Source organism: Cyprinodon variegatus, unplaced genomic scaffold (assembly GCF_000732505.1).
Source record: "Cyprinodon variegatus isolate N-32 unplaced genomic scaffold, C_variegatus-1.0 Scaffold4, whole genome shotgun sequence".
Classification (NCBI taxonomy): Eukaryota; Metazoa; Chordata; class Actinopteri; order Cyprinodontiformes; family Cyprinodontidae; genus Cyprinodon; species Cyprinodon variegatus.
In genome coordinates, this window is record NW_015150457.1 from 804484 (window position 1) to 822165 (window position 17682).

At 34.9% G+C, this 17682-nt stretch overlaps 2 protein-coding genes across 2 annotated transcripts; one reads left to right on the forward strand and one right to left on the reverse strand.

Moving 5' to 3' along the window:
• Nucleotides 1–746: 746 nt before the first annotated feature.
• Nucleotides 747–6950, forward strand: LOC107083038 (extracellular calcium-sensing receptor-like). The gene is made up of 8 exons (XM_015371980.1): nucleotides 747–1074; nucleotides 1197–1605; nucleotides 2869–2999; nucleotides 3174–3270; nucleotides 3384–3507; nucleotides 5841–6313; nucleotides 6405–6485; nucleotides 6585–6950. Exons 1-8 carry the CDS (start codon nucleotides 872–874, stop codon nucleotides 6948–6950), a joined length of 1884 nt encoding a protein of 627 aa, XP_015227466.1. The 5' UTR covers nucleotides 747–871.
• Nucleotides 6951–8890: 1940 nt separating this feature from the next.
• On the reverse strand, nucleotides 8891–15576 carry LOC107083253 (extracellular calcium-sensing receptor-like). Its single transcript, XM_015372291.1, has 8 exons — nucleotides 15397–15576; nucleotides 14277–14565; nucleotides 14106–14192; nucleotides 13679–13870; nucleotides 11444–11977; nucleotides 11039–11334; nucleotides 9125–9248; nucleotides 8891–9033 (listed from the first exon to the last, which is right to left on the reverse strand). Exons 1-8 carry the CDS (start codon nucleotides 15444–15446, stop codon nucleotides 9025–9027), a joined length of 1581 nt encoding a protein of 526 aa, XP_015227777.1. The 5' UTR covers nucleotides 15447–15576; the 3' UTR covers nucleotides 8891–9024.
• Nucleotides 15577–17682: the final 2106 nt, after the last annotated feature.

Below are 17682 nucleotides of genomic sequence, written 5' to 3' on the forward strand. Positions count from 1 at the left end.
CCGGTCAAGATTGGTGGGGACATGTCCACACCAGTCCTTAAGGAAGTTACGCCTATGGGCAAGAGGCACGGTACACCTTGGACAGGTTGCCAGTCCATCGCAGGGCAACACAGAGACAAACAGGACCATTCACACACATACTCACACCTAAGGAGACTGTAGAGAAGCAAATTAACCTAACAGTCATGTTTTTGGACTGTGGGAGGAAGCTGGAGTACCCGGAGAGAACCCACGCATGCTCAGGGAGCAGAAACACCCTGGGCCGGAAATCGAACCCAGAACCTTCTCAATGTCGCAGTGCTACCCACTGCGACATTGAGCAGCAGCCCCCGGTACAGGAATATTTTAATTAAATTTTTTTATTTTAAATTATTTTATTTATGGGGGCTATTTTAATGCCATAAACAAATCACATTAAATTATTTTTTACTTCTATAAATAGAACCATCAAAACTGCAGTTTAAATACATTTATGAATCAGTCTCTGCCTCTAATTATTTAGATTTACCACATATACTTTGTGCTCATATGAAAACAGTTTAAAAAAATGAGAGAAAGTAATTGGCTTTTGTTCTCTGCTATTCCTTGTTATTGTGATTGGTTGAGCTGGTGATGACTCATATTACCAAACAAATAAAGTATGCATAATAACAGATTCTAATTTGTCTTAACTTAGTCTGTCAGAGTCTCTGTTATAGACAGTCTTTATGGGGTCAGGATGGGAAAGCTGGTCAACCTGTTTAAGGCACTGTTTCTGCATCTTTGGATTTTATTTAGCATTCTTCTAATTGTATTCTCAGGTTTTTGTTATAGTATTAGAAAAAGGAACATTCTGAATATAGAAAAGGGAGCTGAGGAAACAGAAAACACCATGAAAGAGAATGATATGCAAATTGAGGAATTTAGTGTTAATGAATTTACTTCACCTCAGTGTGTAAAAATAGGAGATAATAAGCCTTTAGCCTTGCAGATGAATGGTGATGTTGTCATAGGAGGGATTTTCCCTTTGCACTATTTGGTACCTGAGCTTCAGCCCAACTACCAAGACAAACCCCCAATCACAGTTTGCAATGGGTAAGTGAAGAATTTGATTTAGTTACATATAAATAACTTTTTTTCTGTGCTGTCCTTTTGTAATGTTTAACAAATTGACAAATGTTTAACACTTGGAAAATACGTGCCCCCTTTTTGTCTAGATTTGATCAAAGAGCTTTCCGTTGGATGATGACCATGGTGTTTGCTGTTGAGGAAATAAACAACCATTCAAGCCTATTACCAGATGTTAAACTTGGCTATCAAATCTTAGACAGCTGTGACAATGTCCACAGCAGTTTGCAGGCTCTTTTCTCTTTAATTAGTTTCCCTGAGTCTGTGACCAGTGGGAACCAAATATGGAAAGTGAAAAACACAATAAATTTGGCAAATGAAAAAATATCTGGAAGAGAAGGTTTAAAGTCAGATGACAGGAGACCAAACTTATCATTGACACAGGAGGAATCACTTAGATGTCTGTCTGGTTCTCCAATACCTGTTGTCATTGGTCTTGCATCCTCCTCCCCAACTAGAGCTGTAGCTCAAGTTCTTGGCTCTTTCAATATCCAGCTGGTAAGAAAAGCAAAGAAAAAGAATAATATAATGCCTAGATTTTTTTTGTGTGTGTGTTGTTTTTTTTTTATATTTAGATGTTATGATAACCTATGTCTCATCTTAGGTGAGTTATTTTGCAACTTGCACCTGTCTTAGTGACAAACGTGTGTATCCATCATTTTTGCGTACTGTGCCAAATGATCTTTTTCAAGTCAGAGGTCTTGTACAGCTGGTTACATTCTTAGGATGGCTCTGGGTGGGCACAATAGGGACTACGGTAAGATTAGGCTTTCCTTCAAATTTCCCAAATTTCAATAATTGTTTAACGTAAACTACTTACACTTTTAATTTCTCGTATAGGATGACTACAGTCAGTATGGAATACAAGCATTTTCAAATCACTTTAGACACAGAGGTGGATGTGTGGCATTTCATCTCACTATTCCAAAATCACCAACAGAGGCTGAGATAGGAGAAATGGCAAATATACTGCAGATGTCAACTGCACATGTTGTGGTGGTTTTTGCAACAGAGGGACAGCTATTTGATCTATTTATAGAAGTAAGTCTCTCTGTTGATATGCAGAATACAGAAGATAGTCAGATAATTTTAGGACGACCAAAGCTCAGAACATGAATTTGATTTTCTTTGTTGCTAACCCGTACATTTCTGTACCCATATTTTTCAGCTTACTCGTAGGAATGTAACAGGTATTCAGTGGATAGCCAGTGAAGCCTGGGTAACTGCTAGCCTCCTAACATTTCCAAACTTCCACAGCCTTTTAGAGGGAACGCTTGGCTTTTCCTTCCCTGGAGTCAGTATCCCTGGATTGAGAGAGTTCCTTCTGAATGTCCGTCCATCTCCCAAACCAGGAATGGAATTCATCAACATGTTCTGGGAAGAGCAGTTTGGCTGTCAACTCAGTTATGATGGAAACAAAGCTAATGCAAATAAGACAGATCCACTCAAAGGGCCATCTTACGATCATCCTGATGCTGTAAAAAATCCTTTGTGTACAGGTTTAGAAGACCTGAGTCTCACATCAAGTAGTTACACTGATGTATCTCAGGTCAGAATATCCTACAATGTGTATAAGGCTGTATATGCCATTGCCCATGCTCTACACGCCTTACTTAACTGTGATTCAGCAGAAAATGAGGGACGGTGTGATAAATACACAAAATTCACTCCAGGGCAGGCATGTGAAATTACTTATTAAAAGCAAATCGTTGCTCATTTTTAATGAATATGTGTGACTTTTTCTTTTTTTTTCCCAACTAGTTGCTGTACCATCTGAAGAAAGGGAATTTCACAAATCAGTTTCAGGAGAGAGTTTACTTTGATACTAAAGGAGAGCCAGTCCCTTTATACGACATTGTTAACTGGCAGAAGGACAGCAAAGGGAAAATCAGGTTGGTACATTCCTTTTTGACTAGAATTTCTTTTTTCCAGCCCACCAGGGTCTAGATCAATTATCAGGCATTTTCTTTTATGTGTCTTATCCTTTTATTATCCCAATCCCTGCATCTTCGCCATTTGAAATGAGACCCATCTTGATTTTATTGAGATTATCATGTCATCAACAGATTTGTTAAAGTTGGAGATTATGATGGTTCAGCTCCACAAGCACAACAACTGAGGATAAATGAAAGCACTATTGTATGGACAGGAGGCTTGTTACAGGTATGTCAAATGTGATTTTTACATTTAGAAAATTCTAATCAATAAATTTGCTTTAAAATGTGTGAAGTGGATACAGAAACATATTCAGTCATGCTTCTGTGGTAATCCTTTAGGTGCCTGTTTCTCAGTGCAGTGCTCCATGTCCCCCTGGCAGCAGACAGGCCAGACGTCCAGGAAGACCTCATTGTTGCTTTGATTGTCTGCCTTGTGCAGATGGAGAGATAAGCAACAAGTCAGGTAAAAAAACTCTTATTTTGTAATTCATATATACATATATATATATATATATATATATATATATATATATATATATATATATATATATATATATATATATATATATATATACTCCAAACATAATCTGACTCCTGGCAGATCTAGATGTATACTTATATTTTAATTCAATTGGGAAGTTTGTTTCTGATTGGAAATAGGAAAGGTAATTTGTGATCTGAGCTTGAGATTTCAAGCAACAATAGCAAAATCACTATTTTAAATCACAAATTAACAGACTATTTTGATACATTTTCTAATTTCTTTAAATATATTGTCTTATATGAAAATGAGCAGATTATGTCCCTGTCATCTATTCCTAAATATGTCTGATACCACCAACTTCTTTTATGCTCCAATGAGAGAGTCTGGTGTTAGCCGATACTGATACAATACTTTTTTTGGAAATGCACTTAATGTGTTTGTTAAATGTAAGAAATCATTTTACTGCTAAATAAAAATGGTTTTCTAATTCACTCGCCAGAATTATAAGTGTAGTTCTGTTTGAAATCTATACAGTATCCAACTGGAATGGGTCTTGTGGACAATGATTGCAAAAGGAAGGGACATTCAATACAATTTTTCAAGCTGATTGGATAAATCACCATGTGGCACCTGCTTCCCTTTTCAAGATTTTAGTCAATTGCAGCCACATTAGAAGCTCTGTCGTATTACATTACGTATTATTGATAAATTAAATCCATTTAGGTGGAACTTGCAAACATATTTCCCATCCTCAAAGGCACAAATTGCATCATTCTGGTAGATATAAACAAAAAAAGAAAGAGACAGGTATTCCAGCTAAAACAGACTGAATAAAAGGTGTCAAACATGTCACCAACAGCACATAATTGTTCTGTAATTATTTTAAAACCTTTTTAAAATAATTACAAAACAAACTTTTTTTATGGATGTGACTCCAACTACAACAGTGCTTAGTGCCATTTAGAGCTCTGAATATTCTCACATTGTAACTGCACTGTACCTGCTTTCTGTGTAGCAACAGTAGAGTACCTATACTCTCCTCCTCTGTCCTCATCCTTGATTCAGCATATTCAAAGTTGTGGTTCAATCTACCGTGTGTTAAAACGACTTTTCACTGTTCACACAAACATCGAAGATTGTGATTTGGCTATTTGTGAAGCCAAAACAACACGTCAGCCAAAGAGGATCTACCACTGTTTGCTCAGGTAGCGCATCAGACTGTACATGGGATTACATACTGATCCATTACACACTTACCAGGCGGAAGAAAAGGTAGATCCTATTAAATGGTCGCATTTTCTTGTTAATGTGCTTGACCTAAAAATGAATGAAATTAGAATGTGAGAATCGATTTTAGAGCCTCTGTCTGCTATCTTAGGTATACATATTTTTGTATCAATCCGCACGTCAAAAAATATATTTGCATTACTTCAAGAGTGAGAAACTCAAAGTGTGGTTTGTGAACGTGTGCATTTGCTCAAATGCGTTTCACACAATCAATGCGTGAGATTTGACAGCCTTTGGTGACTTAAAATATAGTAAGACAATGAAAAATTAACATCAGTTTGAGTGGAAGAACACTAATATATGCCTGGCTTGCTGTTGTCATGCTCATCTCTATCACAAAACGGGGAAATCCTACTATCAGGGTCTCACCTGCAGGCAATCAGCAGGTGTTGCTGCTTGTGTAACTGATTGTCTGTTGTGTATAAGACATTGGTTTATAATGGCAAACTGCTACTGTTGCTGAAACTACATCCATATGAAAGCAAATATATACAAGTCAAATTTTCATGCATGCTATCGAAAGAAAACAGAAAGTGGTTAATAAACACTGGTTGCATTTTTCTCCTAAAACATGAATTTAATACTACTGAAAATAATATGAATTATGTTTCTATTTATATTATACTAAACAATATGGTGCCATTTTTTTTTAAATCTCCGCTTACTAGCCTGATTTTAATTTTTGTTTGTTTGTTTCATTACCTCTCAATAATTTATTCTTGGTTAAAGAGCTCTGTGTCTTTAATGTTGGTGGCGTTCTTGCCGAACCCCTATACTGAGGCTACTTTTAAAATTCTAAAACAGATTCAAATAAAATTTTAACTGCACATTTAAAAAAAACATTATCGTTTTCAGTCATAAAAGAAATAAAAAGATTAATTTAAAACCTTAATCTGCCAGGGGTATATATGTTTTATTTTTATTTCATGTTATATCATTGATGCTACATAAATTTGGTATAATATTAATCAAGCATTAAGACTATATAAACAATTTATCTAATTATATTTTCTGTGTCCCCAAAGGCTCCACTGAATGCATTAAATGCCCAGACTATTACTGGTCCGACAAAGACAAAGTGAAATGTGTCGCAGGGATTGAGGAGTTCCTGTCTTTCAGTGAGACCATGGGAATCATCCTGGTTGTACTAACCTTGCTTGGGGTCATTTTAACAATCATCATTACAGTGATCTTCCATTGTTTCCGCACTACCCCTATTGTGAAGGCCAACAACTCAGAAATAAGTTTCTTGCTTCTTCTGTCACTTAAGCTATGTTTTCTCTGTTCCCTGGTGTTTATTGGCCAACCCTCAGCTTGGACATGTATGCTTCGCCAGGCGGCATTTGGGATTAGCTTTGTTATCTGTTTGTCCTGTCTGCTGGTAAAAACTGTTGTGGTGCTTTTGGCTTTTCGAGCTAATATACCAAGCTCCAAGGGTCCGAAGCTGTTTGGTCCATCCCAACAAAGGACTATGATATTCTGCACAACAACTCCTCAGGTAGAAAACATAAACAGCTGTGCTAACCCTAAAGAGATTATTGTCATCGTTAATATTGTAATAATATTTTTGTTGCTCTTTGTTCTCTCAGATTTGTCTGTGTGTTGGTTGGCTTTTGGGGGCACCACCCTTTCCTATCCGGAATCTCACATACCAAGCTTCATATGGAAAAGTAAGCAGAGAAAGTCATAACATTAATCCTGTCAAATGCAATTCTAACAATCCAGTATTGTTCATGTAATAATTTTGTTTCATTAATTTCCCTAATTAGATTATTTTGGAGTGTAAGGAGCCATGGCCACTTGGTTTTTACCTGCTCCTCAGCTACATTGGCCTGCTTGCTTTTTTGTGCCTTCTCTTGGCATTCCTCGGACGAAAGCTGCCAGATACGTTTAACGAAGCCAAGCTCATCACCTTCAGTATGTTGATTTTCTGGGCAGTGTGGCTCTGTTTTATCCCAGCTTATGTTAGTTCACCTGGAAAGTTTTCAGTAGCTGTGGAAATATTTGCAATATTAGCCTCCAGTTTTGGCCTGTTGTTATGTATATTTCTGCCCAAATGTTACATAATTCTGCTGCATCCTGAAAGGAATACAAGAAAAGGTATGACTGGAAAATATAATAGATATACACCATAGTTTGTGCATTAGTTCTTTATCAAGAAAACAAAATTTCTTCCTTTCACAGTGACTATTTCAAATGAATAACATCTATAAGTCACATTTGGGTGATAATACCTTTTTGACTGAAATAAAAAATAAGAAATTTGTGTCATTGATTGTTTAAATATTTTGGGGGGCAGTTTTCTACCTCATTATGGAAATATATGATTTTTTTTAATCATTTTTTGATTAACAGTCAGCTTTCTTTATATTTCTAAATGGGTTACTTGTTTCTTACATGCTTTGTTTCACATCATTAGGCATATTTTTAACATACATTATAGATAAGAATAATTCTAGTTCTCGTCATATGATACCAGAAGTTAGATTTGGAGAATAGGTTTTGTAGAAAAAAACCTCCGAACAGGAAACTTTGGGTGATGTTATAAAGTGAGGATACATTCCAAGACCCTGTCACTGAGAGGGGACCCCAAAAGATATATTCCACTATGTATTTAGAATATAATCAGAAAATTCCAGCTGGACATTGGGAACTGCTGACACTTGCCTGATCCTGTTCACCTGAACAACCGATTTAAGTGGAGACAATTATTTGTTTTTACTTTGTTGAATTACTATTAGAACAAATTATTCATGATTTTTTGTATAACAATTAAAGTTATTATAATTATAGTGGGATTGAATTTATTTTTTAGCTGTTTTGATAAATTCAGTGGTCCAATAGATATTTTATCCATTTTCCTAACACTACATCCATTTGGGCACGTTATCATGGAGCAATGTTTGATGGAACTAAAGGTATTTAATTAAATATTCAATACGTTTATGTATATAATTGAAGTACAGTAAATATTTTATTGATTAATATCAATCAAAATCCATTCTAACAAAGCCATTAATAAACCACAATGTGTCCCCATAAATAATAGAACAATTATCTTTTTGAAGAAGAAGAATTTGATCTTATTGGGGCATTTAAAAAGATACATACATTTCACAATTCTTTGTTTTGGTACATTTTATTTTGTCACTCACATAATTAATATCACATTACCCTGGCTAAAACACATAGAAATTGAACAGACAGTAAATGATAAAACACTTTTTAATGGATTAGAAATAGACTGAAAAGATTCATGAAAAACAAAACATTACTAATGAGAAATGTCAAGAACTTATTTTTAAAAAGATGTGATTTACATTTATTCTTTACCTAGAAGGTGCTGCTTCGTATTTTTTTCTGGTTTCAGCAGAATAATGTAACATTTGAGAGCAAACAAACAAAACAATAATCCAAAACTGGAGGCCAAAATGGCAAATGACTCAACTGCATCTGCATAGTTTCCGGGGGCACTTATATAAGCAGGAACGAAAGCAAGCCACACAGTGGAGAAGATTAACATGCTAAAGGTTATATATTTGGCCTCGTTGAAGTTTCCAGGTAACTTGCGAGCCAGAAATGCCAGCAAAAAGCAAAGACATGCCTGGAGACCAATGTATCCTAAAACACACCAAAAGGCAAAGCTTGACCCAACACTACACTCTAGTATAATCTTTGAGCGCTCATATTTAGTATTTCGTATTGGATAAGGGGGAGCATCAATTAGCCAGGAGGCACAGATAACTACCTGTACAAGAGTGCAGCTGAAAATAATGACACGCTGCTGCTTGGGTCCTAACCACTTCATAATGTTGTCCCCTGGCCTGGTGGCAGTGAAAGCAGCCAAAACAACCAGGGTTTTTCCCAAGATGCAGGAGATGCAAAGTGAAAATGTAATGCTAAAGGCAGTGTGACGAAGCATGCAGGACCAGACTGTGGGTTCTCCAATAAAAACAAGAGAACATAGGAAACACAGTATTAGGGCAAACAGAATTAAAAAACTGAGTTCTGAATTATTCATTCGAACAACTGCTGTATTTCTATGGTAGAAAAACACAACAAAAACACCAATAGTCAGCGAAGCACCCACTACTGAGATGACTGTCAGAGGTATACCCAACGCATCATAGGCCAAGAACTCCACCCTCTTGGGGATGCATGCTGTTCTCTCTTGGTTTGACCAGAAGTCTTCAGGACAAAACATGCACTCTAATGAATCTACCAAAAATAGATTTGAAGAGGAAAACTTATAATTAAAATACTACATTACTGTAACTGATATTACGACTGCCCTATTTTTTTGTCTTACCTGTCTGATTACTAATTTTGCCACTGTCACATGGTACACAGTCAAAACAGCATACAGGCTGCCCACGACGGACAGCTTTCCTGAAACCTGGAGGGCAGCTGGGACTGCAGACAGACACTGGCACCTAAACAAGACCAAACAAATCCAAGTTTTTAAAACTAACCCTAATGTGTTGTTTTGAGATAAAATATGCCTTCCTACCCATCGAAATACAGACATAATAACATATAAAGTATACAGTATTTTATTTCTAGGGCTTTACTTCTTATGCATAAATAAAACATACCATTTTTTTTTTAGGGATTTTACAAATGTGCGGTGTGCAGTAGTGTACAAGATGTCACCATGCCCATATGTATTCAGCCAAATACCTTATATGAATCGAAAACAGATGTTAAATATGAAGTGCCTCCCTAACTTATTAGTTAACAGAACCATTTCAATAGGTATTGGTTTTCTGGAAGAATTTAGTTAATGTAGAGCAACTTTTCTCTCTTACCTTACATCTAATTTCCTTACTTGATCAAAGTTTTACAGCTGTTATTTATGCACAACTTTCTTAGGTTCCCACCTCAGCTACCATTGCTCCACATTGTTTCTCTCTTTTTCCGACTGTTAGCTGTTTTAAATCCTTTCTTAAAACCCAACTGTTTGCACAGACTTTTTTTTTTATGTATTCCTTGTATTGTATTCCTTGTTTTTATATGATTGTTGTGAAGCACTTTGGCCAGCAATGTTGTTGTAAATGTGCTATATAAATAAAGTTGACCTTGACCTTTTCCAGCCTTTGTGTTGAGTTATGGTTCTTTAGGACTAATCTTTCTGTAGCTTAAACCAAGGTTTAAATGTTATACAATAAAATATATTTTTTTAATAATGGCAAAATAAAAGTTTTGCATTCATTCTGAGTCATTAAGGTCATCTTGAAACCTCTTGGGTTTTATTAGAGAAGGTGAAGTCCTGACCCTAAATTAAGAAGCCAGTTTTACCTCAGAAGTTTTCTTCCAATATTTGCAGTGCTCACCACAGAACTATGGCATATGATAAACCCATAAGCTACAAACCTGTAAAACCAGTAAAAAACAAATCAAATAATCAACAGAAAAATGTTGAAGAAAAGTTTAAAGAACTACCTCTCCATACCATAGTAAGAAATACAGTAGGAAAGCCTGTTTTTTGTCAAAGGAATATGTAAAGAAATAAAGTGATTGATATTATTCTATTTTGTATATTTTGGCTATTGAGAATCATATCTTGACCTTTACTTTTAGCATTTGGATTTAACTAGAATATCTGAAATCATATTATTTAGTCGACTTAAAAATGTGAACTGTTCATTAGCCTCAGAACGTAGTTTCACAATTAACATGCACTAAGATTTTTTTTTTTGTCAATTTATGACATACAGTGTATGACAATTTGCTAAGAGCATGACCTGTGTCAGTTTTTAGATCTGGGACTGTAGAATCATAGAGGTATGGTTCACCTGCTGTCGATTTTTCTTAGGATTTAGCTCTTTGTTATGATACTCATGCAATGGGTCCAATTCATTTATTGCTTTAACAAAAATTTCTAGTTAATCTGTGTTGCTACTGCTGCCATTTGCTTTGCACTTTATCAGACTTCTTCTACAAGCATGTATTATATTTGGAGTTCATAGTAGTTACAGGTTTATTGTTATACCCAAGCTGGCTCAGGAGTGTATTATTGTCAGTTTGAGTAATATTACCTATTCCAGGTCAGGATCTTTCAGTAGATCATAATAAATATGGCCAGATCACAGAAGGAAAGTGAGGCTATTGGAGAAAGAGTAATGTATGGTACTTCTATGGCCATGTTTAAAAATATTATCTTTACTATGTAACGTCAAAGGGGCTCGTACCAGATCCAATCCATCCTATACACCTTACTCACCTCCATCTTAACCTACAGAACTTCAACAGTTGGCATCTGATGAAGGTAAAAACACAGTGTGAGCAGCTTGCCTCACTCTGATGACCTGCCCATATTATTCTTCCCTCCTGGATCAGCAGCTCTTCTCCATAAGGCTTAGTTCCGTCGAACAATCCCACGTTAACAAACTCAATGTTTCCAGTTGCGCCTCTCTGCCAGTTGATAATGTCATAGTATGGCACTGAGTCACCCTTCAGGTCAAAATTGACCTCCTCTCCAGCAATTTTGAACCTGACTTCTTGCAGGTAGTACTGAAGCTGAAGCATTTGTAACAGAAGAAAGAAAAACAGTAAACCTAATTAGCTTTGCTACAAGGTTTATAATGAGATTTATATACAACATAACGTAAAGACATTTTTACTGTACCTGCCAGGGTAGAATATGGTTGCTCTGAGCACAAGAATTATTTTTAAAAGGCCCATTGCCAGGTTGACAAAGAAGGAGGTTGTGCAGGGAATAGGCAACTGCATAAACAGCCTTGTAGACATTGTAAGCCACTCTAGGACTCGACGTATTTGTGTAGGCTGAGTGCTGTTCCAACAAGACCTCTTTCCCTGAACACAAGGCCAATTTGTTGGCAAAGGATGCAAAAGGACTGCAGCCATACAGAGCCTCCCAAAGCTCACCCACCAGAGAATTATTGGGATATCTTTTAGGGTTGATTGTCTGCAGGTATTCACTGAGTTGAGCAATATGACCTTTTCTGATGCCAAACCCAATGGTGCCCCCCAGGTAGGGGTAAAATTCTCTTCCTGTAAAGACAGATGCTGTGATCCAGGCTTCACTTGCCACCCATTGGATTCCAGTAATGTTCTGCATCATGTAGTCTCTCAGGAAAGGTGTCATTTCCCCTTCAGCTGAAAATACCACCACTACCTTTGCCAAAGAGCTCCGCATTACCTGAAAAAGAAAAAGTAAAGATGATTGAGACCAAAAGAAAAATATTTTTTCTTTAAGACAACTCTTAACTTTTTAATACTTTTTTGTCTGTGAAAGTACATCAGAAAGTTACTAAAAATTAATGTAACTTTTAACATGCTTGTTCCCCTGATAATGATTAAGTCGGGATAATTAAATTTACACTTTCTATGTCATTTTTAAATCAACCATTGTCTAGAAAAAAGTTTAGACTAGATTGACAATTGTATATCTATTCCAGTCATTCTTCATAAATGCCAAATTTATCTAGAATATTTGAATTAGTTTCATGAGGTTATGTAGTAAATGAAAAAGTAGATTAAAATACTAAAGGTCCTAAAATAAAGATCTTCAAACAGAAGATGACTAGATCCAATGTGTGTATAAAGTCATATAGAATTAAGTTTACTAACTGTGCAGTAGGGGTGTAACAGTACATACAAATCATGGTTATAAATCCACAGTTTGATATGCTTTAATCATATTTCAATCAGGAACAAATTAATAAAACTGTGAGCTTTTTAAATAATCGAGAAATAACCATTAGATCTATTTCAATTATTAAGTTAACTTGATTTTTGGCATATGCTGAATCTTAATAAATTCAGAGTGTAGACTTGATCAGGGATTTGGTTGGATTATTTGTATAAATAAAGATGTAAGCCAGCAGAGTTAACACCTGATTGATTTGATGTAAAAATTGTCAGTTATTGTTAAGGCATTTCTAAAAGGAAAAGCTCCATATTTTAATATAAAATATGCTAAAATCAGTTTGGAGTTGTGTTGACATTTTGAAAAAAATAAAACAAACTTAAACAAACAAACAAAAAAACAACAATTTAAAAAAAAGTCGTCAACAGATTAATCTGACTTGCTTTTTTAAGAGGCAGTGATCCCAAATTCCCATGTGATACTGTTATGTTTTATATGGCAATATATTTCTTAATTTTGGTCGATACAATATAAGTTGGATATCGGACAAATGCCCCAAAGAAAACTGTCAAGAAAGCCAACAACAGAATCCTGAACCAATGTGTGTATATATATATATATATATATATATATGCAAAATTCATGAAACTCCTCCATTATACCATTTTATAAACAATAGTTTAAAAAAAACATATTTTTTTAGTATAATCTCTCCCTCCTCGTATTTCATGACCCTTCCGGTTTTTTTTTTTCATTACATCCTTTATTTTCTACTATTGACAGTTATATGTAAATAAACTTAAGCAGTTTAGTGATAACTGGAAAGCCTCTCTGTTTTCAATTGTAGTCACTTTTAAAGTTACACTGTAGAACTTTGCATTGTGCACTTAGTTTCACACACACAATTCTGAATATGTTTAGGTAGCTATATTTGTTCAGTATATGGCCACACCAAAATCCACAACCCTTTACCACATTTTTTATCCCTTAATTGTATAAGAAAATTTTTTTTTTATTATTATTTACAACTTTTATGTTGTTTTATACAGTTTAAACTTTCTTTGGTATGTACAGCACTTTGTGGCAGCTGTGGTTGTTTTAAAGTGTTGTATAAATAAAGTTTAGCTGAGTAGAGGGCCTACATGTTATATCACACCCCTATAGTAACTGCTAATATTTGGGAATAGACAATCCCACATATTTGAATTGACAATCAGCAAATGCTAAATAAATGCTTCATTAAAAATCTACCTGTATAATTTCCATTGCCCTTTGTGTGCTGTAGAGCAGAGGGATCATTTCTTGGTAAGCCACACAGACTTTGCTGCCCTCCAGTTCCCGCAGTAAGCCTTGCACTGCAAAGCGTCCATATTCATGATCTCCTCGAATAAGCCCAACCCAAGTCCAGTTAAAGTGTACCAGAAGTTGAGCAATGGCCTTCACCTTTATCACCCAAAAAAAAAAAAATAAAAAATAAACTTCAAACAACAAAAGTATAAATGACAAAATCTTTTTGTCATTTAGTACAAATTAGTACATTGGGACATAAGCAGCATTTGAAAAGAATGTTTTAAAAACTCATCTTCAACATTAACAGCCATATGACCTAACAATGTATGATTGATATAAGAAGGATGAAAGTTTTATTTAACTCATTTTTGTTCATTTAAAGTGTTACCTGGTAGTCATCATTAGGAATGACTCTGAAAAACGTGGGATGTTTCCTTCTGTCAGTAAAGCAGGCACACGATGAGAAGTAGCTGATCTGTGTTAAAAAGGAAAACCTATAGCACCGTCAAATAGAAAAAAAAAAACATTAAAATGGTTAGAGAAAAAGAGATAGTTTTACCATTGGGATTCTAAATGCTTGCAGGAGTCTTGAAACCACAATGGACTGTGCAGATCCTGATTCTCCAATGACAGCAAGCATCGGAGAGGCACCTGTGCACATGGGAGAGTTTTCCTCACTAAGCCCATTCAGCACAGCCAGAGCAGCCCTCTGACCAGTCAGTGGATATGCACATGAATCAAAAATCTTGTATCCCAGGGTGTGATTGGCCAGTAGTTTTGAGCTCTGGTTTATCTCCTCCACTGCTAGCCTCATAGTCTGAACCCAACGGAAAGCCCTTGGATCAAATCTGTAGCTCAGCAAAGATACAACACAAAAATTGAAAAAAGTAGTTAGAGACAGAAATATTGGTGATACAGAATAAACGGCGGCTTGTACATGTGAGGAAGTGTACTTTTCTTTTTCTATATTGACAATTTCATTTTAAGTCTTAGTCTAATTTCAATCATATTCAGTAAATTAAACTATTTGTTCTGATGATGTTGTTTTTCAGATACCTTTTGGGAATTACAGTACAGTGTATTAGCATGTATTAGATATCATTTTTATTCATCCTACTATTCTATATTAAAACTTTTTATTGGTCTGATATAATATTCTAATATGTGTTTTCAGCACCTGTAAGCTATTAATCGTCGCAATGCAAAGAAATTGAACGTTAAACATATCCATTTGTGTGTCTTTAATCTAGAATGTTTAGTCTTTGAATTGAAGTACTGAAATAAGTAATTTTTTTTCAATAATCCACATTTTACAAAAGGGCATATTTATACATTTTTAAGACATCATGAAAATATATACATTCTGCAATTGCTATATTCTTACACAAGTCCTCTTTGACAGTCTGTTCATGAATAATTAATGAAACTAGTTATGAACAAATCAAAGAACAACAAATCACTAAGATAATATGATGACCAAATAAGAATTATTCAGAAAAAAACACTTAAGACAAATTAAACAAGAGAAAGATTACGTATCTCCCGAACAGAAAAATTCTTTCATTAGCTCTTGAAACACTGGTTTATCTATCAGGTTCTTAGGTACAATCAAGATTCTAAAAACAGCAAAACAAAAGCACCACCATTCTAACTAAAAAATATATTTCTAGTAGTCTCACCCATTGCACTTTACTGGTTGTGGTCGGTAGGTGTAGTTCTGATCAGGCATTTCTTGGTTATAATGAAGGGGGAAAATCCCTCCAATAATGAAGTCACCTTTGGCAACAAAGCTTGGCTCAAAGCTGTTTTGGAGAAAACAGTCTCTGATTCCTGTTGCAGCTGAGGAGGTGTATCTGGAAACTGAGGAATTTATTAAAGACAAAACAATGACATAATAAAGCAAAGAAAAAAAAGCAAGTAGAGGCATACTGACATATATTCCCAAAACAAGAGAGAGCTAGCAATTAGGCAGTTTATATAGAGAATACAACCTTGCTTTTTTTTTTAATGGGAATGTTGTGATTGGATATTTAGATGCTTTGCTTAATGACCTGAAGGTAATAATAAACAATGGAATAACAAAGCAATAACTGAATTTGGTTCTCCAATAAGCCAATCAACTGCAACTACATTTAAATTTATGTTTAACTTTATATGTCTGATTTTGTTTTTGTGACTTATCGTTCTTACTGTGTGGCAGAAGAAGTCATTTGATTGAAGTAAGTTATTTATTGATTGTTTATATTCAGGAGTCCAGTCATTTTGTGAATAAATAAAGGGAACATATTTAAGATCCATAAACAAAGCAAACTATAAAACACAAAATAATTATATTATCAATAACAAAAAAGGAAAAAACTTCCAAATGTGTGATAACTAAGTAATAACCAAATGTCAAGTATTGTGTTAGCAACAAATTTTAAAAATGTGACCGAAAACTTAGCAAAATCAGCACAAATACTTATATAATAATAATAATAATAATAATAAAAAAAGTTAAATTACAAAGTTTCAAGTATTCCAATAGAAGTAGATACAACTAAAGGGGGAAAAAAACAGAGTAAACTACAAAACAGTGAAGTATCATGTGATCAATAAAAAAATTAAGGAAAAAACTTTCAAATCTGGAAAAACGGCAAATATTAAAACTGCATCCAAAACTGCATATACAAAACCCTTAAAACTAGACAATTAGAAAATGCCAAATGAGGTAAAGAAGATCTGATTCAAAGATTACAGCAGTTACAGTAATGACCAAAATAAGTTAGTAAAGAACTTCAAGTAAGAACATTTCTCTAGTCTTTTCAGTTTGTCTTTTATCGACAAGTAAGTCAATTTTAATTTTCCCAGCAAGTACTATTTTTAAACAACAACAATGATTTGAAAACCCCATGTGGGTGGCACTTGAAGTGTTCAGCATCCTTGCTGTCTTCCCCCGTTTCCCTCTCTCAAAACCGGATCGCCGTTTTAAAGCGTTTACAAATAATACCTCAGAATGCATGAAAATTACAACAGGAAAACTTTGACCGATATAGACATCTTTGACATAATTGGAAATATTACATTCTTCACAACTTAACCACTAAGTTCATTTCATTGAGACAGCGAGCACCAAAGCACAATTAACACAGATATAGCATCATGTAAAAATGAAAACATGACAAAGCAGCCACAACAACATACATTTGAAGGTGTCCAGAAACACGCATTTATGCACCTATGACATGTAATATATTAACAAATGCCATTTTCGAGGTCATTATTTGACGTACAGACACATAACTGAAAAAGGAAATATGAAGTTACCTTAGTAAATTCATATAAATATAAATGTAAAACACACATGATAATAAACACACATAATAAAAAAACAAACAACATTCAAACTTGAAGTAGATTTCTGATTGCATACCAGTCTTAAAACTTAAACACCAACCCTTCAAGTTGATCCTGTTTGTTTGCACCATTAGCAAAAGCGAGTTGAACATTATGACAGTTTCCGTCTGTTAGCCTGCCACCACCTGCTAAAACCAAAGAAACTCCATTGGGTCCACGTTGTGAAATTTCCTTTTTTATCAAAGAGGGAGAGACAACCACTCTGTAAAACAAAGAAAAGTTGGTATTTTGTTTTTCACCTTGCAAATTTATTCAAAGGCACAAAACATTTAAAAGCTCCCACTCTCAGAGAGGCATAAATCTTTGAAGGAAGGTTTGCATACAGTTTTATACATCACAGAGGAGGGGGAAAAGTAAGTTTATTCTAGCCTAAACCAGGCTGTTATCAACATTCCTCCTTAGCTGGCCTTAGCAAAAAACTAGATTGTGAATCTCCTCTGACTCCAACTCTATAAACACAATCAGTAAGTAAACACTTGAAAATATGCCAAATGGCACCAAGCACATCCTCTTAAGGCAAGATATGGATAATGTATCTTAAGCAAAACAAGATAAAAATAATCACAGGC